Source organism: Syngnathus scovelli, chromosome 9, assembly GCF_024217435.2.
Source record: "Syngnathus scovelli strain Florida chromosome 9, RoL_Ssco_1.2, whole genome shotgun sequence".
Classification (NCBI taxonomy): domain Eukaryota; kingdom Metazoa; phylum Chordata; class Actinopteri; order Syngnathiformes; family Syngnathidae; genus Syngnathus; species Syngnathus scovelli.
This window is the reverse complement of record NC_090855.1, coordinates 10,687,193-10,713,269: the sequence shown is the minus strand read 5'-3', so window position 1 is coordinate 10,713,269 and position 26,077 is coordinate 10,687,193. Positions and strand designations below refer to the sequence as shown.

Here is a 26,077-nt window from a genome sequence, read left to right as displayed (position 1 = left end):
CAACCCCCCCCCCCCCCTCTCTCTCTCTCTCTCGCTTTCGCTCTCCCTCTCCTGCTGCACTACCTGAGCTTGTACACTGTGTCTCCTCCACATCCTCCAGGCGGACCTCCTCGGCGGCTGCAACGGCACACACGGCACGAAAGAGCCGAGCGAGGCGCGGCTGAGGCGGCTACGAGCAGCTGCGTGTCCTCCCCTGCCTGTTCACCAGGGCGTTTGGATATTTTTTCTCTGTTTGTTCATCGAGTCGGATAAGTTGGCGCAGGACATAAAAAAAGGCTTTTTCCCGTCCTTTCGTCCGTTTCACACCACCCGGTCATCGGCTTGTCGCTGCGTGTTGACGCCGGAGAAGAAGGGCGAAGAGCGGCGTTGCGAGGAGGAGGCGCCCCCAAAGCCAGTTGCGCGAGCTCGGATGGTAACGCTGGATTCATGTTATCGTGGCGGGATTATCCATCGATGAGGGTTTGTTATTGACAGCCCTGCGCGTGTGTGAGCATCATGCATCCACACACAACTTTGTCCACGTCTCCTCTGCATGTGTTTTATTAGAGAAAGAAGAAAGAGAAGCTTGCAGGGTTAAAAAACAAACAAACAAACAAACAAAAACAAAAAAACACCGGTAGCATGCACCAGAGACGCTGCAGCCCGTCACTAAAGAGAGCCCGGGGTGGCGGGCTTGTGTTGCCAGCTCTTTGCTGAAAAAGCTCAAGTGTTGCCTGGAAGCCAGGCCTTGTGCACTGCCAACCAGCTGTGTGGAGGGAAGCAAAAAAAAAAAAAAAAAAGCATCTGAAAGACTCCCGAACAGAAGAAGAGACAGAAGAAGTTATCCCAGATGGTGTTCCGAAAGTTGCCGGGCGTTTCTGCGTCCGGCATGGGCCTTCGCCTTTCGCAGAAGTTTGTCTTTTTGCTCTTCCTGTCAGGCTTGGTGACCCTTTGCTTCGGGGCGCTCTTCTTCTTGCCAGACTCTGTGAGGCTGAAGCGCATCTTCTTATCCAAGAGTGAGAACCAACCGGCCACGGCGGCGGGTTCAGGCATGGCGGCCGAAAACGATGCCAGCGAGCGCTCCAAGAGTCAACGAGACCAGGAGCACCCGCGAGGGGTGACCTCCGCCAAGGGGGAGAGCGGAGTCGTTGTGATTGCTGGCGGAGCCGGCGGAGGAGGTCTTGCCAGGCTTAAGGGTCTCACCCGTAAGACGCCTCCATCCTATGAGGCCACTGAGGAACGTCTGGCTGGCGGAAAAGCTCAGGAGGATATGACCCTGGGGTCAGACAAAGACTCCTTGCCTGACTCAGGTGCAACGTTTGCCTACAAAAAGTTCCGGAGGTGTCTGCTGAAGCCGCCACTGGGGAGGGACGGCGGCAAACCCGGGGACACCAAGACAGACAAGCGGCGGGAGAAAGTTAAAGAGGTAAGAGCCAATGTTTTGACTTTTGTTTTTCTTTGCGAGCTGTCATAAGAACAAAACAGATCACATAATTAGTAATTAACATCTCCGTTGAGGCGGAGAACGTCTTTGATTGAATCAGAGGGACACAAAAGACTTGAAGCGATCCGCCGCCGATTCGTGTTGCGGGTCCAATATTGAAGCTGCAAGAGAGATGATAAAAGTCTCCTAATGATCACATAAGGCTGTGCTAATGCCACCAGCCTCCCGAAGATAAAGCATCTAGGATTGCCATTTTTTTTCTTTTTTTTTTTAGAGGGGAAACCCATTAAGGTCTTATTTTTAGAAGCAAGTTTGAACTGTTGCCACAAAATGATCAAAGGTGATGACACTGTGGCAAGAAGACCTCTTTAGCCTTGTGACTTGGATAAAATTTAGATTTGTACACCATGACACCCTCTCCTGCCGCAACACGCCTCTTAGGCCGGCGGGGACAGGGCAGCATGATCACGCAGGTGTCGGCGGATGGCAGCGCTGCCTCTCCTGGTCCCCCCCCCCCTCGCGTGGGGCGACCTCTCTGTGACTAGCTTCCCCCTTTGCACACAAAATGTCAGCGTGACTTTGCCCGTCAAGCTGAGCTCTGCACAAGTTTTGTGTTTCAGCCGCCGGCTCTGGTCATCTGAGGCTAAAGCGATTTTTCTACTGCTGCGCTTCTGTTGCCAATTTATTTATTAACTATTTTATTTATTTTTTAATGACTAGCCCCTTTACAAAGCCAAACTGCTTGCTTGCACACAAGTTTCTGTGGTATGCAAATCACGTTTTACTTAGCCCACTCAGATTTTCCGTTATTATTCTGCCAAAATATGAACTACTTAGTACGAGAGAGATTGCCATTGCTAATTTGTGAACTGTTTTGAGTTTTAGTTCATGTCGACGGCCACATCAAAAAATAGAATTGATCATTAAATCTGATTTCTGCACGTAATTAATTTTTTTTACAACAACAATCGATGATGCCAGTAGATCTCCGTTGTGAGCTCCAGTTTCCATGTTGTTTTGAGCACGTTGAACCCTGGCTGGAATTGTTCTTGTTTTCGCTTGGAGTTGCGATATGTCCTATTTTGCCTTTTCCCCCCCAAATGCATCGTGAGAACATAATGGTTCCCACAAGTCAGGTCCTCTTTCATTTTGACTTATTTATTTTGACTCATCAAATTACTGCTAAACAACAAAGTATATAGGTACTTGTTTGATGGTCGTGTTAGCTTATCAGTATGTGTAGGTGGAGACATAGGAGATGGAGAAAAAAGGACAGCCGAGGGTAAACATTTGCCAGTTGTTGAAAGCAAATTTGTACCGTGCAGCCCCGACTGACTTGCACATACGCAGATAAACGCTTTCAGGTTGTTGTTTTTTTGCACTGTGCAGATACCAAATGACCTCAGTTGTAGGAATTCAATATTTTGTATATATTTATTTAAATATTTATTTTGTATTTATTTAAATAGTTGCTTTTTTTAAAATTCGTTTTTATTTATTTAAATATTTATTTTGTATTTATTTATTTAAATACTTTTTTAACATAATGTTTATTTATTTAGATATTCATTTATTTATTAATTTAGATTTTTGAAATCATCTTTTCGGGGGGGAGGTTAGTCACCGACACGTGAGAGGTAGCAGCTGGTTGAGCTGATGAAGCGCTATCGTTTCCTGAAGCGTTTGTCGTCGGGTGACATTGGGACAGGAAAAGGAAGTACAGCGGTATCAGTTATGTTTTTTTTTTTTTTTATTCCTTTTTTGCATATAGAGCATGTTTCACACCCTTCCGGCCCCCCCTGCCTTTGCCATACAGTAACTCATTTCCAAAGATTTTGAGCCCATAGGATCCTGTTTCATTTGGACTTAATGACTGCACAATAAGACTAAAGTAAAACAAAGAAGGGCTAAACTGACCATTGAAACATATTTTGCCATAAAGTCTTGCTGTCACCTCCTAGTTCTCCTCTTTAGATTGTGTTTTTCTGCTGATAGCTCATAAAAATGCCCGTCAAGGTGAACATTCTCTGATATGAAAAAAAAAAAACAACATTTGTATTTTGTTTTTTTCCACTTCATCTTCCACGGATTGCGGTGTTGAAAGCGTTGCGTAACGTAAGAAGCTTGCAGCCTTTTTCCTGGTGACGAGTCCCACTCAACACATTGCAGATGTTCTTCCCTTTGTTTCTTTCACACTCCTCCCTCAAACTTTCTCGTTTGAAATCAGGCATCGGTAGTGTTTTTTTTCCAACTTGCAGCCCCCCCTCATGTTTGCCATTCTTGCCTGAGGGTATATATTTTTTTTTGCGTCATTTCCTTTTGAAAAGGAAAAAAAACGAAGAAAGTCTTCCAAGGCATATAGGTGCAGCTCAGATTTCATCACCAAGATTTTCTCCCCAAGCAAGATGGGATGTTGCAATACGTTCCACGCAAAAGCCAATTTCTCGAGAGGGGGTGTCTCTTGCTGGCATAATGGGGTCATTGTGCATAGACCGACCCCCCAAACCCCCACCACCCAAAGTGTCTGAAGACTCGCCATCGGGCTCTAAAACAACACGTTTGATTGCGTTCCAGCCTTTGGGCTAAGATGAAGCTACATTTTTTTGATCGGGATTTTTCCTTCCTTTTCTTTACACTTTGTGACGAGAGGACTATCAGGCCGTAGCAACATGCTCAAGCGGGGCCAAGAACCCAAGAGAAAAGTCGAGAGTCAGCATTAAAGTGTTCTCAATAAACAACAACAGTGATCAAAAGGTGAAAAACGTAAAAAACACACTCCTTGAGAGTTTCAGCATGCTCGAGCACTGCCAAGAATTCATAAAAAAACTCCAACACTGTCTCTTGTGCGTTCTTAAATAAAAAAAAAAGAAAAGCAATGTCAACCGGATTAAAAAGGAAAAGCCACAGAAAAAGAAAAACAACCCGCCAACAGGGGAAAGCATCCGACTTGAGCCTGTCCTAGAACCCAAGCGACAACGTAGCCTCGAGGGTTTCTTCCTCCATTGTAGGTCAAAAGCTTAACAATGTTGTGGTCAAATGTCACAACACAGTCGTCATTCAGACCGATGAGATCCCACCAGGGTCACGCGCAGCCTAGAAGAGGTAAATGACACAAAAAGTGAAGATGAAAGCCCAAAAGCTTAATTAGCTAGAGCATGTGTAGCTAATAATGAGCCTAGGCTAGCTAATAACGCGCCTCGTGAGCCACCCGAGCATCCGATGGGATCGATGGCCAATCAGCAGTCTGCGCGCTCTCATTAATCGCATTTAAAGACCTCGGGACAGCGACCAAACGCGTCCTTTTTTTGGCCGTCCGACCTTGAAGGAAGAACTCTTTAATGAACGCCCGCTGCTGTCATTTGATTAGCCGCCTAATTGCTGTAATAATGAGCAAATACACCCAGCGATGACTGAAACCTCCTTTGTAAGCGCTCGGATAATTAACGGCTATTTGCTTGCCGGTGCTGAAAACGGTGGAAAATTAATGCTCATTTGGCAATGTGGTTTGGTTTTGGGGTATTAGCAATAGCATTGCGATTAGCAATAGCATTGCGGTCTGACGTCCTGATGCCGTCTGTTGGAGTAGCATGACCTTGGCAGAATGCCCGAGCCCCGCCTAGAACTCTAGAAAGTCCAAATCTTTCAGCAACCACATTAATTGTTTGATTTTGTTTTTTTGTTTAGTTCCTGATGTGGCTCCTCCTCCATTGTAGGTCGACTCACATGCCCGAGCAAGGCCTAGAGACAAGTACAGAGCGGACATTCTTAAGAAAAAAACACCACAAGAACTACAGGCACGATTCAAGAAGTGAAAAGACACAGCGAGCCAGGCTATCCCGCCCCCCATGGCCCCTCCTCCTTAGGCCGACTTTCCCGTGTTGTTTTCTGACCAATTAGGCGGCCATAAAAGCAGAGCAGCGCCCACCCGCCGGCTTGGGGGGCTCGCATACTGTGCTGCTTGCTTGCAACTAGGCCAACCTCTTCCTCCACGCTCTCTTTTGTTGGGGAGGGGGGCGGAAAGTGAGAATCTGTATTTTTTGATAAGATCCACTGAGGGGGAAAATAAAGGACACCCAAAATGTACACTTCCAACCTAGAGGTTGCGCAATCTCTCTCACGTCTACTCTGCGTTCAGTGTGGTCCACATCAGAGTCATGCAAATCATCCAATTAGACAATTTACACATTAAGCCAGGCCATCCGTCTCGCCGTTAAATTGGTGCCGTGGTCAAGAGATGACACTTCCTCGGATCTGGCTGGTCAGGTGCGCCAACCGCTGTACTGTAATGAGCTCATCTTGACTCACCTGAGCTTCTTTTGATGACCTGTAGCTCAGACCCGGTGCAGAGTGGTTAACTCATTCACATCCGTTGACGGCTATAGAAGTCAAATATCAATTTTAACTCGGCTAGCACTGAATGAGTTAAAAGAGGCAGTTGTTAACTCAAACAAAGGCTCTTTTTACCATTTCTGAAATGTAAAGAATTTGATTTATGCTTGTTGGACAAAAGGTCACATTTGTTCTTCGCGAGCTGGAGGCAGAGAGATGGATCGCCATTATTGACGAGTTGGCTGTGCGCCTGCAGTCCCCGAGGCATCGGCTATCGATAGGTTTGGTCTGCCTGGTAACCGATGGCGGGTCCCGACCTGTCGGTAGCAGCGGCGACTGGAAGAGTAGCTACTTTGGCTAATTAGCTTTTCTCTCTCGACGCATGTGAAGGGAGAGGAGATATAATGTCACGCAATGATTCAGCTTTGCGGTACGCCGGCCTCGATGTTCTCCATTACGGTTGCAGTCGACGTGCTCTGAAAAGCTGATTACAGCAGAATGGGGAGGCGGTAACAGATGTGTGCAATTAAATGTGAACGCTTGTGTCAGTGTGCATGCGTGTTGTTTACCTACCAAGCAGGACTTTAGGACTTTAGACCATCTGCTGACTGGAGTCAATGAAACCTTTTTCAGGGGATATAAAATGTACACGACCCTGTTAAAGAATTTTTCTACTTTCAATGTGCGCATGAGAAGATCTGCGGAATTTCTTGCCAGTGCTGGTTGCATCCTAAATGTGATGAGAATTTATGGAGTTTAACTTGCAAGATGGAAGGCTATAATTGATTTGAATTAGAAGTGGAAGAGGAGAAGCAAAAGTCAGGATGAAGAGAATGAAAGAATGTAAGATGCAGGAATTTCTAGCACGTACTGGCTACAATAACAACAATCGCCCCATGAAAAAGTTTTCCTAGCGTGGCTATGTCTAAATTTGTTTCTATGGAAATCATTCAGTGTATCTTGTTTAGGTTCGGTTTCAAGTCGATCTGTATTCTGGGTTGCCCTGGCAACAGCCCTTCACACCCATTCAGTGGGTCCGAGCAGAATGTGGCAGCCAGACTGGGATGCGCTTTGGAAGCGGCACGTTGGCATGAATTTGAATGGCGATTGCTGTCACCGGGCCAAGTCGGCCGTCACTGGTGCTGGCCCGCCCAGCCGATGGCAGCTCGTCTATATCAAGAGCCCTCACTCGCCTTCCAAAACACTCGGCTCTCGTTTGTTTTGGTGGGGAGCGCTCTTGTTTTTTTTTTTTAATCTGATTTCTTAGCTCCCTTTGGCTCACGACACTCATTTGTGTGGAAAGTAACAACACAGACCTTGCTGCTGGGCAAACAGCACAGATGAAAACCTCAATCACTGCAAGATGAAAGGAAGTTTTTTAGTACAAACATTCTCCCAAATGTTCACATTAGACCAAGACGGTGAAATAAAATAATGAATTGAAACATGCTCACTTAATCTGGAAACTCAATTCACAAAATTAGTAACTCACTCTAATTGATTGACAAGACTAAAACTGGCAAGAGATGTTGCAGGAATTTCTGGCAGGTAATGGCTCTGTCCAGCATGTGACAACAATCTCTCGTATTCATAAATCTTTCCATTTTTAAGAAAAAAAAAAATCAATTGAGCCTAAAATGTGAACATGATGGTGTTTTATTGTTCTTGGTCAAATGAAAACGCGAAAACCTGAAAAAGTACTTTGTACATCACAGTCCTTCTGGAGTCTCCCAAGATTTTCTGAAATGTCACGTGTACTGTCGGTTCTGCGCTAAGCAGCGCTAACCTTTCCGTGTGTGACAGTGTGTTGCATTGTTGGCTCCGCACTTCTCAACCTTCCATGGTGGCCTTACGGTGATTCCTACAAGGGATTTTTAATGCCAGATAAACTTAGAGTAGGCTAAAACAAGGCCGCTGCCCGCCCCACAGACAGCAGCGTAAAGGTCACATGATTAACCCTGTTCAGACAAGATGAGCATGAAATTGCCTTCGATGATTCAACACTTGCGCGTGTGCTGAGGTCCCGCTTTTGAATTCTAAGTGAACATTTTGTTGGATATTTCCTTTTATTAAAAAAAAAAAAAAAAAAGTCCGCATGGCTTGACATTTCAAAGTTTGGCATTCTCAAATGACTCCGTGTTTGGTTGTTGCCGCAACGACACACGGTTGAGCGCTGACCTCAGTCAAGGCAAACAAGCGCACATCTTTGTAGATAGCATTTTCTTGCTGTGACAACAATCTCCTGTGTTCGTATTCTTCGGAAACAACTTTGAGTGGCGAGCAAAAGTTTTTTCAGAGTAAAGGAAAGGGGTAAGGGAAGCTTAAAGGAGCTTGGAAGGATATGCAGGAATTTATGGCGAGTAATGGTTCTCTCTCTTGTGTGCTTGACATGAACAGACAGAGGCATTTTCTGACGAAGAAAAGCCTTCAAGGCCTTTAAGTTCGGCATACGTATGGCCATGTCCCACATGTGACAACAATCTCCCAAAATCACTTACTCTCAGGTTTAGAGCCTGGAGTAGGTAAACGTTTCCTGCATCCTGTGACTCCAGGACTTTACACAAAAAAAATGAGCTCTGTGCTTTTTTTAGACAAAGGCTTCAAGTAAAGGAGTAAATTAAAAGGAGGATCTATTTCACTGGGTGTCTGAATCACACTGAGCGAGCGGCTCTATGGGGAGCCTGAATTGAGAACCTAGAGCTGAATACGACGTGGTTATTATTTTATAGTGTCTTACTCTTTTGTACTAGCAGAATCTGATTCGTGACAAGTCCCCCATATATTTTTTTTCGCCACTGTACAACTAATGACGATGTAGTCTGACCTATTAGAACTCCTAGCCGCCTGACTAATACATGCTGGCTGAATGATATTGACATGAAGTCTAGATGCAAGTATTTATTTATTTATTTTTGGACAAATTGACTCGTGCTGTGGATAAATCGTGACCCGGTGTTCACATGAGTTGAAGTTATCTTGGAGGGTGGTCGCCCGCTGAAAAAACTCCCCGACGTCATGGCTGACATGAATAATTCATGAGCGGGCGACACGATGGAGGGAGTGTATATGCTCCTCTCCAATCCCATTGCACACGTCTCGCTGTGGATTTCACATCACTGCCATGTCGTTTCTATCAGACCCCAACCTCCACCCCCCGAGTCTGTCCTTCTCCATATCGCTCTCTTGCCTCGCTGCTTTCATCCGCCCCGCATCTTGTTCTGTTCGCACTCACCAGAGCGCATTGGAGAGAGAAAAAAATAACGCAAAGGAGGGAGACGGATCGTTTTCTTTCATGTCGGTCCAACTCGGCGTCATCCCGCCCCGGACGAAAGTGAGCTGACCTGGTGAGGATGAGCCGCTAGGATTGCAGATTCGAAGCCTACGCTGACTCACTGACATTGTAATCTAGACTTTCATCAACATCAGCTTCTCGCCTTGTGCAACACGTCCAGTTGAAACGTGGTCAAGACAAGCTACGCAAATTTCGTCTTGAGTCTTGTCTGCTAGCTATATAATACACAGAAAGGCACTGCATTATTACTTTTTTTCTTTTTTTACTGAGTTTTAAATCATGCACAGTGAGACGCTGCTAACATCTGCAGAAGAAGATGATGACGTTAATGTAAACAACAGGAGTGTCGTGATTAGGATGTAAAAATACTTCTGGCAGTGTGCATGTTGGTGCAGGTAAAAAACAAACAAACACAAGTTGGTCCCTGCCTGCATAAGTGCACATATGCCGAAGGTGTATTTTTAGTGTGACGAGAGTCACCTCAAAGTGTCGAGATTAGGACCGTGCTGCAGGGAAAGAGGGTCATCTCGTAGCTGCGTTGGTAGTGGGAGGCAGGAACAAAGACATATGGGGCATAAACAAGACTGTTACCGTGGCAACCGCAGCTCGGAATTTGTCCTTGACAATGAGAGGAGTTTTATATGCAGATGAACCGGGATGGCGGTTTAGTCGTTATCCAACAAAGAAGGGAGGATGCAATTTTTGGAAAGCTGAATGATTTTGCCTATCGTACCTATCGGGAATCGTATCAGATCGTCTTTTATGCGAGATGTACACCAAATATAAATCAGTTTGACTTTACTGATGTTTTGCGGTTTGAATTTCATTCACTTGGATAGTTTGAGCGCTGAAGAGCTTTTACATGCTGTTGTATGTTAATCAACATGACAAAAGCTACAGCCGTAACACGAATTGAATCGTAATCCAACTGAATCAAACTGCAATTACATTTTAAAATCGTTAGATCATATTGTACTCTGTTATGTTTTAGAAATGTAAAATGAGCCTACTGTCCGACTGAAATGAAGCTGAAGGATTTTTTTTTTTACAAATTTCTGTCTTTTCGTTTTGAAAATTGCAATGCCGATTTGAATTCGATTAATTGCTCAGCAATAAACGTCACCTGTGTGCATCCATGATTTGCCAAATAAGGAAAAAACATCACTATTGGTGCTTGTCATTCGACAGCCGACTCATCAAACAACCCCGAGCAGCAGGATGTGGGATTCACTTTCTCATATCTGGAGGCAGGAAACAGGAAGTTGAGTCAGCATCATCAGTGCTCTTTATCGGGGTCAAAGTTCACCTCGCAGCCGTTCCCATCCAAAACTAAAACAATACAGGGGATCAAGAGTTTACCGCCGCCCGGTATTGACGCCGCCAAAGTGTCCGCTCAGCACTTCTCGGTGGTTTGCCCCCCTCTCCCCCACCATCCCCTCCGGCCTTCTTTTATTGGACTACACACGGAAAGCGACGGAGATTTATGAGTCATGTGCCGGCGCAGAGAAACATTCTGCGTTCTTTAGCTAAAGGCGACCTGTAAATCACCGCTCCTTAACTTTGTAATCGTTCATCACGCCAATCGCTCTCTCTTCCGCATTCTGTCCGTCTTTTTTGTCCACCTCGTAATCCCAATGCTTATTTTGAGGGGGGGGGGTGTCGAGTTGAAAATGTGCTAGAGATCAGCCTTGATAACCTTGCACGTTTAATAGAGTTCCAGTTGCTCTTTGTCCAATAGATTGTGTCCACTCTCCACTTTAAGCCGTCTCGTAAAGTGATAAGAAAGTTCCGTCAACACAATATAGCGTGCCGTTCAGGAGGTTATCACCTTCGCCAGGGGGCCTTCTGTTACTTGGCAGGATTGCAAAAACTTTTCGAATTGTTTGTGGCATAACTGCCAAGATTAGATTTTTTTTCTTTTTAATTCTACATGACCTGAGCTAGCAAACCAACAACTGATGCGAGTAAAGGTGCTCAAGTTTTTTTATATAGTGGAGGAGGGTCAGACATTTTTTTTATCGCCTTGAGCCCTACTTTGAGCCCAAAGTGCAGTCTAACTGCGTATGAACAGTTTGAAATGCACCTTTGCGCCGTTGTGGGTGTGGACGCAGCCAATTTGATTCTCGGCCAATCGAAGCAACTCACATTTTTGACCATCTACTGTAATAATGTGAGTTTCGATACGAAGCAAAATAAATGGAGGGAAAGTAGGACACAATTGGTGTAGCTTTTTTACCGGTGAGTCGTTTAAAGGAAATGTCGTTTTTTTTCTCTGTGGGCAGTACAGACTGCTCATATAGCGAGCGCAGGAAAGCATGAAAAGACACGTCTGCTTGGGCTTGTTTGATTGCGGCGCGTTTTCTTGAGTCAGCGCTGCAAGACATGCTTCACCCTTTCAGCACAGGAAAGACCATGACTCAGCAACACGCACACACTGAAAGACAAGGAACCTGATTTGATCTGATCACCGTCCGGTTCCTACTTTTAAGTCGTTCCGGGGGCAAATTTTTCCACAGCGCAGATGGAAATGTGGCAGCGTAAATCAATGAGGCAATTTTTCTTCCCTGTGGTCAAGCTGACACTTAGGTTATTTACTCCGGGGGGGGGGGGACGCGGCGGTGTGCTGATTGTTGGTCGATAGATTACCTAATCACTCCCTGAAATGTGACCGCTTTGCCAACTTCGCTTTTGTTCTTAAAGGGCAGTGAGAACGCTTGATTACCTCCACCATGCATGATGACGCAAAAATGATACAAACTAAACGTTGTACAATGGTGGACAGTCCCCCCCCCCCTTTCCAAGAAATGGTCTCAACCTTATCGAGTATTGAACATATTCCCGTAAATATCCCGACTTCACGGAATGTCCTGACCCTTGCTGTCAAACTTATCTTTATGTCAACTGTCCTCTCATCTTTGGACGTTCATTGGCAAGAGTTGAAGCGCCCGTCCGTCAGCCTTTCCAACCTCCCGCCGGATGATTTGGTAACTGAGGCTGTCAGCGCAGTTCACGCCGGCTTGCCTGCCACACCCACGCCAAAGCACCGTTGTCATCTTTCGTTATGATTACCCCGGCCAGCAAAGTGCTCCATTTGCTTCCCGGCCGGTATGACTGACAGTCAGGACGGGGATAAGGAAGTTGAGTACCGCCTCTAAATTGGCTAATGGATGCTCTCAGGCCTTTTTTTCAAATGGAATGGTGGACGGCTGGCTCATGAGCTGAGGTGGATGACCAGATGTTGTGTGCGTGCAGCCAGATGCTCCGACACGAACTCTGCTATTATTTCTGGCCTGTGCGCTAAAACGGCTTGTTTTCCACAATGGTAATCACGGCAGTGTACCAAAATGTCTGTGCCAAGATACGCTAAAATCGATTGATTTGGTTAAAGAGTCCTTTACGATTTTTTTTACTGAGCTGACCTTTGCTCTAAAACATGTCAGAAAATGCAGATTTGATAAGATGGTATGCTTTTCTTATTTTTGGAAGGGTAAATGCTTGCGTTCTCTCAACGCAAAGCCATTTAAGGCTTGTTGAATTCACCTTGAAATTATTTGCCTGCAAATCTCGCTAAAATGCTAGCACGGTGTTGCGTAATTAGCAAGGTTAGATTAATTATGGCTGTTTTTTTTGGTTACGTTTTGACTTTTGTTTTTTTCAATTCAGTTAGATTAAATCCGTTTTGTTTGTATGTTTTTATTTCCCTCAATTTTTTTGTTTTAGTTCAAATTTAATTAGTATTAGCCGGTTAGCGTAAAAGGGGCTGTGACTCTCGTTGGTGTTTACGGCAGACGCCTGTTCTGCTTGTATATGCCTCCAGCCGTCTGACATCTTATCAGCCGTCTGAACCCTTTTGATAAAGTCCGTTGTCTTCTCATTTGTGGCCAAAACGCGACATTTGGATAGACATGGGCGGAAGGATAAGACAAGCTGTTAAAACAGTCCAGTCTCTGCCAGAGGAAAGATAAACACCAGGCACAGACTGGTCGAGATGACGAGACGGGTCCGTCGCCTGCTTTGTGTCCTGGCGGAGATGTCGCCCAGCGACGCAAATGCGCTCGTTACGACCCGACACCGTTTTCTCGTCTGCGCCTGTCAGCGTCCAATGGGCACAGCAGACAAAGATGCTCTTTGTTTTACTGTCTGATCCGAGAGAAGCTGAGAGGGGGTATGAAGGGGGCGGGGGGTGCTTACATATGCAAACAAAAAAAGCTGAGCCGCCTCAGCATGGGCCTGACACTGCAAGCCACATATTAGAGCAACGGGCCCTGGGAAATATCACGACACGTAGAAAGAAGGGTTGGAGTGATCATTCCACGGGGATGACATCATAGCTGCTTTTGTTGCTGAGACCCCCTAGCGAGCAACAATTAGCTTGAGCTTTTTTCTTGTTGTGGTTGCATGTCAGCCAATCAGATGGCGCTAGCAGGCTTAAGCCCCCTGTGAATTCCAATCTGACATTTTCTGGCTTCTAAGGTGATACAAGTTCTGCGTGAAAGGTACAACTTTTTTTCAAAACAAACATCATCCGAATACTCAACTTGATGTCACAAGTTCACATTGACACTTGGCATATACATGGAATACATTTGAAATTGTGTGAAATCATGTTTCTGCTGCCAAGCTGCTTGTTTGTGCACTAATCAAAAAGTGGATGCTTCTCTCCGGGGCGGTGGGGTCTTAAACAATTTTCCTCGGCATGTGTGCAAAATCACCAGTTAGGCCCGAAATCCGATAAGCCGACGTTGCTCCTTTTTGCGTGTTTTAAAATGGAACGCTTCGTAATTAAGGGGTTGGATGGTGGATGTTTGTGCGACATGAATATTGATGAGCGTGGAAAATAACACGGGCGGCAGCTCATTTATTCAAGCGTCATGGCAATTCATTAAAACGGGCTTTCAATGGAGGGGGGGGGGGGCGCTCGTCGAGTGAAACACTTCATGGAGGAGGCTTATTTCTTTTTTTTTTTAGACAGACTGCTTGTCATGAGCACGCCAACGTAGCTCAATCTCGGGTTAAAAGAAACGGGTCGGCACCCTTGAAATTCCCACTGTGCTCGGCGCCGACTCGCTCGCTCTTCATTTTGTGTCACGCCTTTGATTCCGGTGTGTGCTCATCAGAAGTGCCTGAAAGTGAAGAACATTTCGACGCTTTTACATAGGAACTGATGGAAGTTATCCGTTGGAGAGTTAAACCGTCGGCCATCTTAGGACATTGACTGTACAGCCGATGTTTGAAGTAATATTTGAAAGGTCACTTTTGTTATCAAAGGTCAATTATTTGCCCATTTGAGACACATAAACACCAAATTGTTGCATTTTTGCCATCCCCCCAAAAATATATCTCTATTCATTGATATTATTCACACAGTTATATTCAAGTTGTGGTTCTTTAGAGCGCCTCATTGTTGGCATCGAGTGCATGCGCGTCACGCAGAGTCTGCTGGTAGAGCAAGGAGAGGGCGGAAATGACTAACACAAGTTCCCACCTGACATCTCACATGTGGACCAAGGCTCCGGGCTGGCACTTTCGAGCGCCTCATTGTCACGCATGGGAAACTCCCGTGACAGCCCGGTGGGATATATCGCAGCCTCCGGAGGCTTTACCCAGATATATTTTAGTGCCTGAAACATGTAGTTGTGTGTAGACAATCCATAAAAAAAATTCTAGACGGAGTAGCATCGTTTTATTCTGGGTCGTAGCACTGGCGTTTGATTGACAGTTGAGCACCCACCGCCTTTGAGAAAGGAGGGTAGCTTGATTCTGTTATGATTTTTAAAATTTCATTTTCTACACCTGGCTACTGGGTTCTTCACTGAAATCTGTGTGATTTGGTCAAATTTTGAAGATTTGTATTTTCACTTTACACAGAGGTTTGGATTTAGCGGTTAAGGGGTGAAAGTTTAAAGTATCAGGCCTCAAGTAGCATTAATGGCTTGGGGTGGATGTTGGAAGCTGAATTAACACAAATTGCCAAGAAATAAAACAAACCGATAGCGTTCAGCTCGTGCTACCTTCTCCGCATACTACCTGCCCTCTCAAGGCTGAGCGCTCGCCACAATTAATGGCTGTGATTCCCGTAAGGCCCCTCTTACAACATAAAGCATGACAAACGACAGAAGGCCTTCCCTTTCATGACGTCGCCTCTAATCAAGCATGTTGACTGATAAGAAAAGTGTCACGGTGAGCTAGCTTATTGACAGCCTGAACTGCTCACATCAAGCGTCGGCGCTATCACATTTGGCCGACAAACGGCAGATGCCATCGATCTCTGCACTTTTGACCGACTCCGTGGCGGCGGGCGCTTGAGGAAATTAGCCGACACATGGCCAAGGCGATAGCGATTGGTTGCCGTGTGATGCGCTCATTTGCATGCAAAATGCGGAGCATGTATAATTCCGACAACTGATTAATCAACCGATTAATTCCATAGATATATAATTAAGTCAACGGTTTTTTGCTCCCTTCACGCTTACAAAAAAACCCCGATATGAATAACGAGCAGAACATTTGACTGTGTACTGTTAGAATTTGTTTGACATTACAACAGAGAGATAAAACATTTTGAGTGGTGTGGCGGAGGGGCGTGATGAATCTTTTTATTTCGACTTTTGTTGTAATGTGTAACTTTGCAGAGCCAGATAATTGACTCGTGTATTTTATGATTTTTTTCATGCAGTTTTTGAATGTTTATCAGTAGTTTCTGAATTGTTTGGATTTGTAAAAAAAAAAAAATTAAGGTTGTCCACCCCCCCTTAGATAGCCTTGGCCACCCCATGTCCCCCTTCAAGAATAAAAGTCTAGCTCCGGCAGTGGCTAACAATAACACCTTTTCTTGGCTTCCTTTCTGCTTTCTTGTTTTTTTTCTCCTAAGCTTAATTAATCAAATATTGGAGCAAAGTGGAACCAGGGGTTGGGTAGAAAAGATGGTTCCAATAACCTCAAAGTTCAGTTTATGCCTCAAGATGTGGCGTATTAAGGAAAATAGAGGACGAGGCAGAGGAGTTCCAGACGTTGACATTTGGCTAATCTTTGGCCTCTTTTGTTGTCGTTAAGCTTTCTCTCTCGCTCTGACGTGAACAATTTCAAGCCGCAAGCTGTGATGAAGCAGGCCTGGGCTGCCAATCGCTGCCTTTTTATTTGAATGATTATCCGATGCTGATGCAATGCTTCATCTATATTACGAGACACCGGCAAAACATTTTCGCATTTAGCTGTCGAGGCCTTTTGCATAAAACTCGTTTCTTCCTCACTTTCATGAAATTCTACAAAATATGATTCAGTGGTGTTAAGAACTGCAAATAAAAACTATTTCTAACAAGTGTTGAATGCATGTCACCAGCGGAATAAATGCTCCCATTTTGGGCAGTTTTTATCTCAGGAATGATTCATAATCCTGCCTAATTGCGCCTAATGGACCACACGCGGTTAACTCGACAGAGGCTATGTGTGACCGTCTTGAGGCCACCGACTTAATGCGACACTCTTTCTATAATATTGCTCTTGTTTTAGCCGAAGCCGCCGTCGCTATCGCGCGTTAATATTTAATAGTGCAAAAGCATCCGAAAGAAGGAAGGCGCAAGATTTACATATTTGCATTGATATTCAATTCCCCAGGAGGCAATCTGGCTTCCTTCTTGACCTAATTGTGTAATGTCTCAAAAGGATCATAGTATGTAGGATGCCCCTTGGGTCATGGCGCAACACACTATTATTATTATTATTATTATTATTATTATTAGTGAATGAATGAATCAGCTTTTTAGAAGCGAATTCAAGGGATCCTATTTGAATTAGTAGAGAATTTGTGTGTGTGTGTGTGTGTGTATGTGTGCGTGCGTGTGTGTGCGCATGTGCGTGTGTGTGAACCACTTCATTCTGTCCTCAAAACCCCTCAAGGATCTCAAGCTGCGTTGGAGTTCATCCTCAACAAGCAGAGTTCATCCCTTTTGTGAGAACCATTGTTATTATCATAGAGTGGTTCCAATGCTTTGCAAAGATACTGTGCAGTTAGCCTACCTTAGCTTGACAAGCCGGAAACAGCTAGCCTTGGGTAGGATTTGTTGAGCATGAAATGGTTTCAGAAGCACAAATTGAGACCGAAACGTTCCTCGTAAAAGTCAATCATATTTCATTTTTTGCGATGTTGCTGAGAAGGGCATGAACCTCCATCAATTGTTCAAACAGCCGAGCTAAAACATCAACATTCCGTAGAGACTGCTTCCACTGTCTTTCAAAGTAGATGTCAGATCATGCAAGGACACCAGTGCTTCAATTTCACCTCGGCCGAAAGATTGTTCACTATCGCCACGACTACAACTGAAAGGGTCGATTCGTTGTATCGTCTTTTTGCTAGCGCTTATCTTGATCTGCATCAAGGGAGAGATGAGAAAGCGCCATTTAATAACAAAGAAAGTCGAAACTTGTCTGATGCTCGGGCTCCACCAGAGGGACCTCGAAGCAGACGTCGGGCCCTCCGGCATGTCCTAAATCTTCCCTCAGGCTAGAGCCATACCCACAACAACCCGAAGCAGCAGAGGTCTGCCATAAATAGATGCGGCGTCTTCAGCAAGCGCAACTAAACTCGTTTTTAATTATCCCGTGCGCTGATCCCGAAATTTCCATCGGTGCAACAACAATTTGCCGGCATGCCGTGTTTATTCCCAACAGTAACCTCTGCTACGCTTTTAGCTTGGATTAACTTGCCAGCAGGTTATGCTTCATAGTCGCTGGCAATATACAATGCCGTGTAAAAGCCTCGGGAAGGGTTGCTTTCATGACCGTAGCAGGATTACGTACGGGCCAAGGACCCCATAAATCTTGTAGTGAGGACACAGGAACTTATTTTCCTCGTTTGTGGGTATCACTGGTCCTCTTGAATTAAAACAGTAGCATCGGTTCTAACATGGAGAAGGCTTGTTGATGTTTTGGGGCTATTGACACTTAACAGAAGCGTCAAGGGCACCCCAAAGATATGCCTGATTTTTATTTGTTAATTATTCCTTGTGGGAGTTATTTCCAGGAGAATTGTTGTCTAGCTAAATGTTAGGGAGTATCTAAAATTAATCGACTGATTCATACATTTCCTGGTTCATCTCTTAACAATTGGACTTGACCTGGCTCATCTTTAACCCAAACCCACGTGATGAACCGTAAAACGGTTAAGCTAGCAGCACCTTCCACCGGCCTCCCCGGCACACGACTATCGCTATCAAGTGTCGGTCTCAACTCAAGTCCTCCTTAGCGAGGCGGAGCTGACCCAAGACACATTCGCACCCTCACGTTGTGCGACTCCCTCCGCCATAAAGAGCCCTCGGACTCAGGCAGTCTATTTCATTGATGGATACGGTATTGACTTTACGGCCTCTTGCTCCGTGTGCACGGGAGCCGACACGGTTGGTTTCCCGCGTTCGGACGAAGTTAGTCGAGGCAGATGGATGGCAGCGAAGCTCCATAACTCTCATTTGGTGTCCGCTCCCCTGGATGTTTTATGGCCGCCGGGCTGATGGGATGTCGAGCTTTGGACGTGGGTTGTCCGCCCCTTCAAAATCCCACATTCACGTTTAATGCGTCACCCGAGGATGAAGAGCAGCTGGGTAAATATAACGTTTCCCGCTCTCAAAAATTGGAATTGGATGGAATCAAACTTTAATGACGCCCCGGAGCAGTTTGGGTGATGCTAACTGGTGCAGGCGGAACATTTGCTTATTTTGATGTTGTTTTTTGGACAAGTTCCTGGGATCACAGCCCTGTCCAAACCTGTCTTTTTCCGAGGGCTTTCTGTCTGTTTCAACAAGAATCCGATTTATTTTTTATGCTCCCGAGTGTTCTTCTATAGCACTGGTGTCAAATCGGAGATCCCAACTGACACGTCGTTGCATGGCCCAAGAGATTCTAAAAATAAGGGTGCTCATCCAGTCAATACTTTAGTGAAGGCAAACTTTGGACACCTCAGTTTACATAAAAAATGGGCTGTGCTTGAGCATGACAGAGATTTTATCAACACCGCCCATAACGTAACTCTCATAACTTTTGAGAGTCGGCTTCACTTTTTAGCTTGCCAAAAACTCCCTCCGTGTGCGCTTTGTAACAGCCTTTAATCGACTCATTTGTCTAAATAGCAACGTGTCCCCCTTTTACGTTATTGATGGAGGCTGACCGAGGAGGCGCAGGCCGGGCATTTGCTTTTTGTTTTTGTGCGGCTCGCATCAACTCTTAATGGTCTTATTGGATCAATTAAAGCGCCATTCTGCAAAGGTGCTCGGTAACTCATGATTTAGACAGCCTTCATCAGCTTATTGGACTCGTTAATAAGCTTAGTCAGCCTACCTCTGTATGTGTGTGTGCGTGTGTGTGTTTATAGTACCTATTTATTATGGGAAAGGTAGGTGTTAAATGATCAATACACAGTTCAAGGTGTAATAGGTGTGAAAATATTTCCTTTTAAGTGGATCACTGGAAGGAAGTACTTGTTTGAATTGGTGTTTTTCAATGATATTTGTCTTTTTGGTCCAATAGTTGGATTTAATTCCTTTCCAGTGTGTATTTTCAAGTGAATACAGAGTCATACATTGTTTGCATGTTAATCTATTTTCTCAATGTTTGTCCTAATAATAAACAACGAAGGTTTTCCTTGTTGTTTCGTACACTGAGGAGGATATGGTTAATAAAATGATTTAGAAGTTCACTTTGTCTATTTACCGAGCAGTTTTTTTTTTTTTTTTTTTTTTTGCTCCCCCCGGGGTAAAAACATCAGGGGTCACCAGGAGGTAGTTCGACATGAGCGATGAGCGGATGCATGTTTCATCATTGTTTGCACTGTCGAGGCTTATCTTTCTCCGTTTAAAAGCCCGGCGTGTTGGCGTGCACGTTGCAAATGAGATTAGGGCAATTCCAAAAGGGAGCTCATTTATTGTACGCCAACTCCCACTCGCCTCCCCCGCGACTTGACTTAGCGTCTTGAGAATTAGCACCGTTTTGGATTTATTGCATACATTCTCTCTGCTGTTCCCATTCAGTGCTGTTTTGATTTGAAAGTGCCCCACAGTCAGAAATGTGTTCGGAAGCAACAGCACAGTCGCTCATTTGTGTTAAGAGGGTGTTATCAAAAGCCGATGCGTAACGTGATGTCTCTGCATGTTTGTGCGGAGCTAAAGCGGCCTTGACGGCACTTCTTTTCGCTTTCCTGCCTTCTTTTGTTCTGTGCATTCCAGAGAGATGACTCGCATTTTTTTTCTCCCCACATATGTTGGAAATGTGGTTACCAAAGATCCAGACACTTTTGGGGATCTGATCACGTGCCAGAGTTTTATTAAAGTGTGCCTTTTTTTTTTTTTTTATTGTGGTCACCTAAAAGTTCAGACAAGCTAGATGAAGCTGAAGAGGGAAGATGCACGTGCGTTCACATCTCATCAATCATCTTCACATAAAACTTCTTAGCCCCTGTTTCTCAATGTGATGCAATAATTCACTCCCAGTTATTATAACTGACACTTTTCACAATGGCATTTGATGACTAGAAATAATAATAAAAAAAACGTGTTGTTTATGTAGCAGAAGTTATTTCTCAACTCATGTTTGTCTTATTACTCATGTGCGTCAACACGGCCGCCTTTTGAGGACACGAATGCACTGAGACTGTTTTCCCGTCATCTGTCTTGCGCTCGTTCGTCCGTGTTGACTTTACAAACTGGCTCTGTTTACTCGGCGCCCCTCTGGACTGTAAATTCCAAACAGCTTTCATACGGTCCACTACGTGCGGCCAGCAAAAGCAAGAGAATGCCCCGCCTGTGTGCGTTTTACCGGACGGACCAAAATAGCCGCCGAAAGGTCAGCGCGAGCGTGCCCGTCGGAGAAAAATGGCTTTTTATGTCATTACTCTTTGTTTTTGTTGTAATTGTGGCGAATCATCGGGATAGTAGTAAAAGTTAATCAAGTGGATGCGCCATGAGCCTTCGGCCAGAAGAAAATCCATTGATGAAAAAAAGTGATTCATTTGTGGAGTGTGCCCAAGTGGTTTGTTATCAATGTTTATCAATTTGAGGTTTTATGAAGCTGAACGTTGGTTGCATTTTGGTTAGGAAGATGTTCACATTTTGTGTTTCTTGAAATAATCCATACAGTAAAAAAACATTGCACTCCATACCGTGTATTTGAAAATTATGAGATCACTTGCCATTTATTACTCATAACTGCTACCTTGCATAATAGAAATAATAATAAACATGCTAACTCGCGTTTTGTCTTCTTCTTTCTCTTCCATTTGCTGCTGCCGCCATGACTACCTCTGTGACGCTTCACCAGGTAAATTCATTTTTCATCTTTAAGTGTGGTGGAGCAGCATGCTCATTTTGTTTTTTGAATGCTGTGCTCTGAGTCATTGTTAAAGACTTGCGTGTTTGTGATCACATGACAGATCAATGTTTCGAGTTTACACTAGCACTCTATACTAGTCACAGCATTATTAAATTAAACATTAACAATTAGTTGGTTTGTGCAGCAAAGTTAATTTATTGGGGCTCTTTCTGTTGTGTGTGACTTTGCCACTGGGGGACAGTATAATACAGTCCTCCATACACATACAATGAAGAGTTTCACAACTACCGGAAGCGACGTGTTAAGACGAATTAATATGAGGCATTTTTCACAGAGGATACGCCCGTAAGTCTGTGTTGTGGCAGGTTTGTGTTTTTAAATAACTGTTGCGTAAAGCAGTCGAATATAGCCGCCTGTCGGGTGTGTCAGCTCGTAATCATGTGACACAATGTTCATGTGTCGGCACTGTAGCAACATTTCGGCATAGTTTTGCGATGGTGGCGGTCAAAACAAAAGCTTGTGCTGGCTTGATTCACATGCTGCTCGCCGAGGAGCAATCGCCCTGCTTTTAATCCGCATGGGCCCATCTGGTGCACGCGTGTTTGTGTGTATGAGGATGTCACACTGCCCTTATTCACAACTCTCTCTCCATATTTCCTTAAATCCTCCCAGCTCGCCATTTCACGTGTGCCCCCCCCCCCACTCTCTCGCCCACTTGTGACATTTTCATCAAGCCACACTTTTATTGTCTCTTAAGCCGCCCTTCCGCTTTATTACACTTGTCCCCCCTTGACCTCCCTTTTCATCCTCACTAAGAAGGTCGCCGCGGGGTGAATGACTCCCGTGTGTCTCTGGTGATGCTCTGCTGCCATCACATCCCATCCCATTATGACAAAGAGTATTTCACAAATGTTCACACACAGAGCTTTAAGGTAAACGGACAAGAATCGTAACTGCCTGACGCCGTAAATCAACAAGCTGGTGTTGTCCAATAACGGTATCGGGTACTTGTGAAGGATGACGATACCAACCGGTGATACTTAAGGCAAAAAATAAACCTCTGACATCGGGTAATTCCTCCTCTGCAGTAGTTGGCGCTATATAGTTTGGCAGATCAAGAAGAAGTGCTTTTCGACAGAAGGTGGGTAGATTATGAATTGATTCATACGTCAAGCGGGGGATGGGCTTAATAGATCTCGGAGGGGCAGCAAAGGAGGTGAGGCGATAGCCGTGAGCCGAGAATGTGGGATTATCCAGATTTAATGGAGGGAATAAAGCATCCCGCGGGGTGGCAATCCGCTTTGCGTCCGCCATACAGATTTCCATCACGATGATGTGCGGCGGGGGTCGTCTCGGTCAAGTGCTTCAGGCCTTGAGGCGCTCCTCGTATATTTTGGCACTTTAATGGCGTGCACTGTTGCTACTGATGCTCGCACTGAAGCGCCGAGGTCCAACGCAAATCCTTTGTGTGTTCTCAATGTGCTAATTTAATTTTCTCACTGGTAATAACAAAAATAGATTTTACTTATCAGTTGCTCAAGCGTGACCAGGAAGTGTCAGATGCTCGGGGAATTGAAGCGGCCGTGAGTCGTCCTGTCACAACGCTCGCCTCCTCTCATGCACTGAACCAAGCGAACACCACTGGATCTCTTTGGAGACGTCCAGATTCACGCTCCAAACTTTTCACCGAGTCTGAGTGAAGAAGATCTCTGCCCCGGCAGAAATGCTGACGTGTGTAGAAAACACAAAGCAGCAAGTTTAACTATTTAGATTCATGGCCTCGCTCATATTTATAATCACTTGTTCAGCAAATGTTTTAGCCAGCGACCAATGAAAAACTGCTAGTGGACTTTTTAGCATCCTAAGACTGCCAAAGTTTTTTTTTTTTTTTTTTTAATTGATGCTGCATATACGTGAACTTACTTCAGGCGTCCTTAATTCACTGTGTTAAAATGGAGAAATTTAGCAAGTTCCTTTACTACAGTGAAAAAAAAAACATTGTGTATTTAATTTAGAGGTGTGCATGCATAATTTCTCTATGAAAAGAAGATAGAGGCAGGTCAGCTGTTCAATATTCATCAACATAATTGTTTTGCCCGAGGTGACAAAGAATTAAAAACTCGCTTAACCCCCTCTCGTTACATTTAGCAGGTTCTTGAAATGGCATCGAGGCTAAAACAACACAATGAATGTCTGGACTCGGCTCTAGACACGACGACAACCAAATGATTGAGTAGTTAGTGCAAGCCATTTTTTAAGGTCGTATTCCAACATTTTGCTGAACCACGAAGTAAATGTTTTGTCATTTTCACATTGCTGTTGCTCTTCAGTGGATTAATGCATCCTGCAATCGATCACTGACGACAGTCCCCTTTTTTTGTCCTTCGGCCTGCGACGACTTTCACGTGGAAACCAACCTGAAAAGGGGTGTTACGCAATCTGACGCCTCCTTGATGAACGCCGCGCTGCCTGTTAATAAGCCAAAGCGGCCCGCCGGCGTCCTTTCTTTTACCCGAGTCGATATGCGACACCACTTTGTCTGACTGGAGGGCTTTTTTTTGCCCGACTGAGTCTGTGTGTGTGTTTGCTAATCCGTGTGGGTAGGAGTGTGAGTTTAACATGTTTTGCACTGGGAGTCATTGGCATCAACAGGCAGGATGATTACATGGTGTTCAAGGCAGCGATTCCAAACTACAAGGGATAGAAAAAGAGTCTTAATGTCAAACGAGACAAAATAAACACACCTGCAGGTTGTGTATTCAAAATAACCAAACAGGTTTGCCGTAAGAATGCCGCAGTTAGCTTTATGCTAACACATAATGAAAAATGCAATTGACAGGCTAATGATTAGCATTGATAGTCACAGTGTTATTACCCTTAAGGGATGTTTGAACACAAATGGTGGAGCAAAACAACTAGTGCTTCTGCAGCTGCGGTGGTGACTCTTCCATGGGTGTGATTATATTATACTACCTCCTGGTGGCCAAGGTGGGAAAACTGGGAGGAGCAGCACAATAAATTGACTTGAAGCATTAAATAATGCTGCACATGCTGGACAATTATTTACATTCTATTCTATGTTATTAATATTTAAGCACAGTGTTACATGAGCGGTATTTCCTTTTTTTGCGGGGGGTGCTGGAACGGTTTAATTGTATTTGATTCATTTCATTGGGGGAAGATGATTTGAAATGCGATTGTTTTGTGTTACGAGTGTGGTCACGGAATGAAATAAACTAGTATCTGAAGGCACCACTTTATAGTAAGAACTACCATGGCCGTTTTATCGAGACATTATTGTTAGCAAAAATTTCGCAATGGTATCAGGAGCTAACCTGCAATTCTTAGCCCCAAAAGGATTTCGGATGCTCGAGCGCCTTGCGACATGTTTTCACTTCCTCAACAAAGCTTTGACTCCCAAAACTAATTCCGGTTCCACCGCCTCGCAAACAAGGAGGCGCGCAAGCGTGTCCGCCAATTATCGCTTATCTCCGACGCCCCTCCATTTTGTCACCTGGAAAGTTTGCCTTATTAAACCGAGCTCAGTGTTTTCGGCAAAAAACAGCTGCTGAGGAAGGTGCCGAATAAATTTCCCGGGTGTGTCCGTGTTTCCCCATGCACAGCCACTGAGCCCCCCCCTTCGCCAATCCTTCAGTAATTAGCGGCCACTGTAATTGCCTTTGTCTTACTTGGCCAAAATGTTTCTCTAACCCTTTTACTGTTGAAAATGATTTTGACCCGGGATGTGAGTGCACAACCACCACAGGTGAATAAACTTTCCAACCAGAACAAATTGGGAATCATTTGGCCGCCAGACTCATTAGCGGCTCGTCCTCTCTTTATACTCCATGTTAAGGGAACGCTCCGTCACCTGAAGAAATTTGCCGCTAATCTTCTCCTGAAGGGCTTTTCCTTCTTTAATTACCAATCTAGTCAGTCTGTAAGAATTCCTGTCCCTTTTAATAATACATGTCAATATCACGCCAGGAGCCGCAACGGCATTATTGTTTTGGTCTTGATAAGTCCTACCTCGACCTCTCCCGAGAACAATGGAGATTTATTATACTTGCCAAAAAGTGAGCTTCACCTTTTGGAATTTGCACATCCAAGGAAAAGTTGGCTGTCCTCACCCACGGAGATGAGGCCAATGTATTTCACGAGCCAAATCGTTCTTTTGCATCACTGTGTTCTTTGGAATATTTGATTTAGAAAATCGTTTAATTTACCCCCAAATGTTGCATCCATCTGTTTCCTGTACCGATTTGTACACGTATAGAAAATCTTCTGCAATGGATTTCACAACAAAACAAAGACATCAACTTGACCTTGTCTGGCCACCTTCTTGTTTACCGGTGTGTTTTTTGGTGAGGGTTTTGGGATCACATTAACATCACAGTGTGTCTACCCACCGGGGTGGCCCCATGATGAATGAGCTCTCTGTGTTTGGGATGGCCATAACGAGCAGAAAAAGCAGCCCGCTGACCTGATTTGTTGCACCACTGAGGTTCCTAATGAACATCTGACGCTCACAAGTTTTTTTTCTCGCCGCCTCACGCAGCGCCGGAATGGATTGCGTGCGTGCTTTTTGTTCTGGTGAGTCTTGAAGGAGCTTGTCGTCCTTGCGTTGCTGCTCTGACTGATGAAAGCGGAAATAATGCTGTGTCGGGGCTGGCAGGGGTCAAGAACCCATGCAGTTCGTAATAGGATCAGCCTGGTGGGTG

The 26,077-nt window shown here is 44.8% G+C and overlaps 1 protein-coding gene across 4 annotated transcripts in view; it reads left to right on the top strand.

The window, feature by feature from the left end:
* Positions 1-26,077, top strand: part of LOC125975260 (mannosyl-oligosaccharide 1,2-alpha-mannosidase IC) — a 66,455-nt gene that overhangs the window by 184 nt on the left and 40,194 nt on the right. Inside the window, exon 2 of one of the 4 annotated variants that reach the window (XM_049730562.2) lies at positions 101-1,405. In XM_049730562.2, coding sequence (XP_049586519.1) covers positions 830-1,405 — 576 coding nt within the window. In that variant the 5' untranslated portion in view covers positions 101-829. Of the gene's footprint in view, positions 1-39; positions 1,406-20,689; positions 20,871-26,077 lie in introns of those variants that run through there. The other 3 variants (XM_049730560.2, XM_049730563.1, XM_049730564.2) reach the window with 3 other exon arrangements.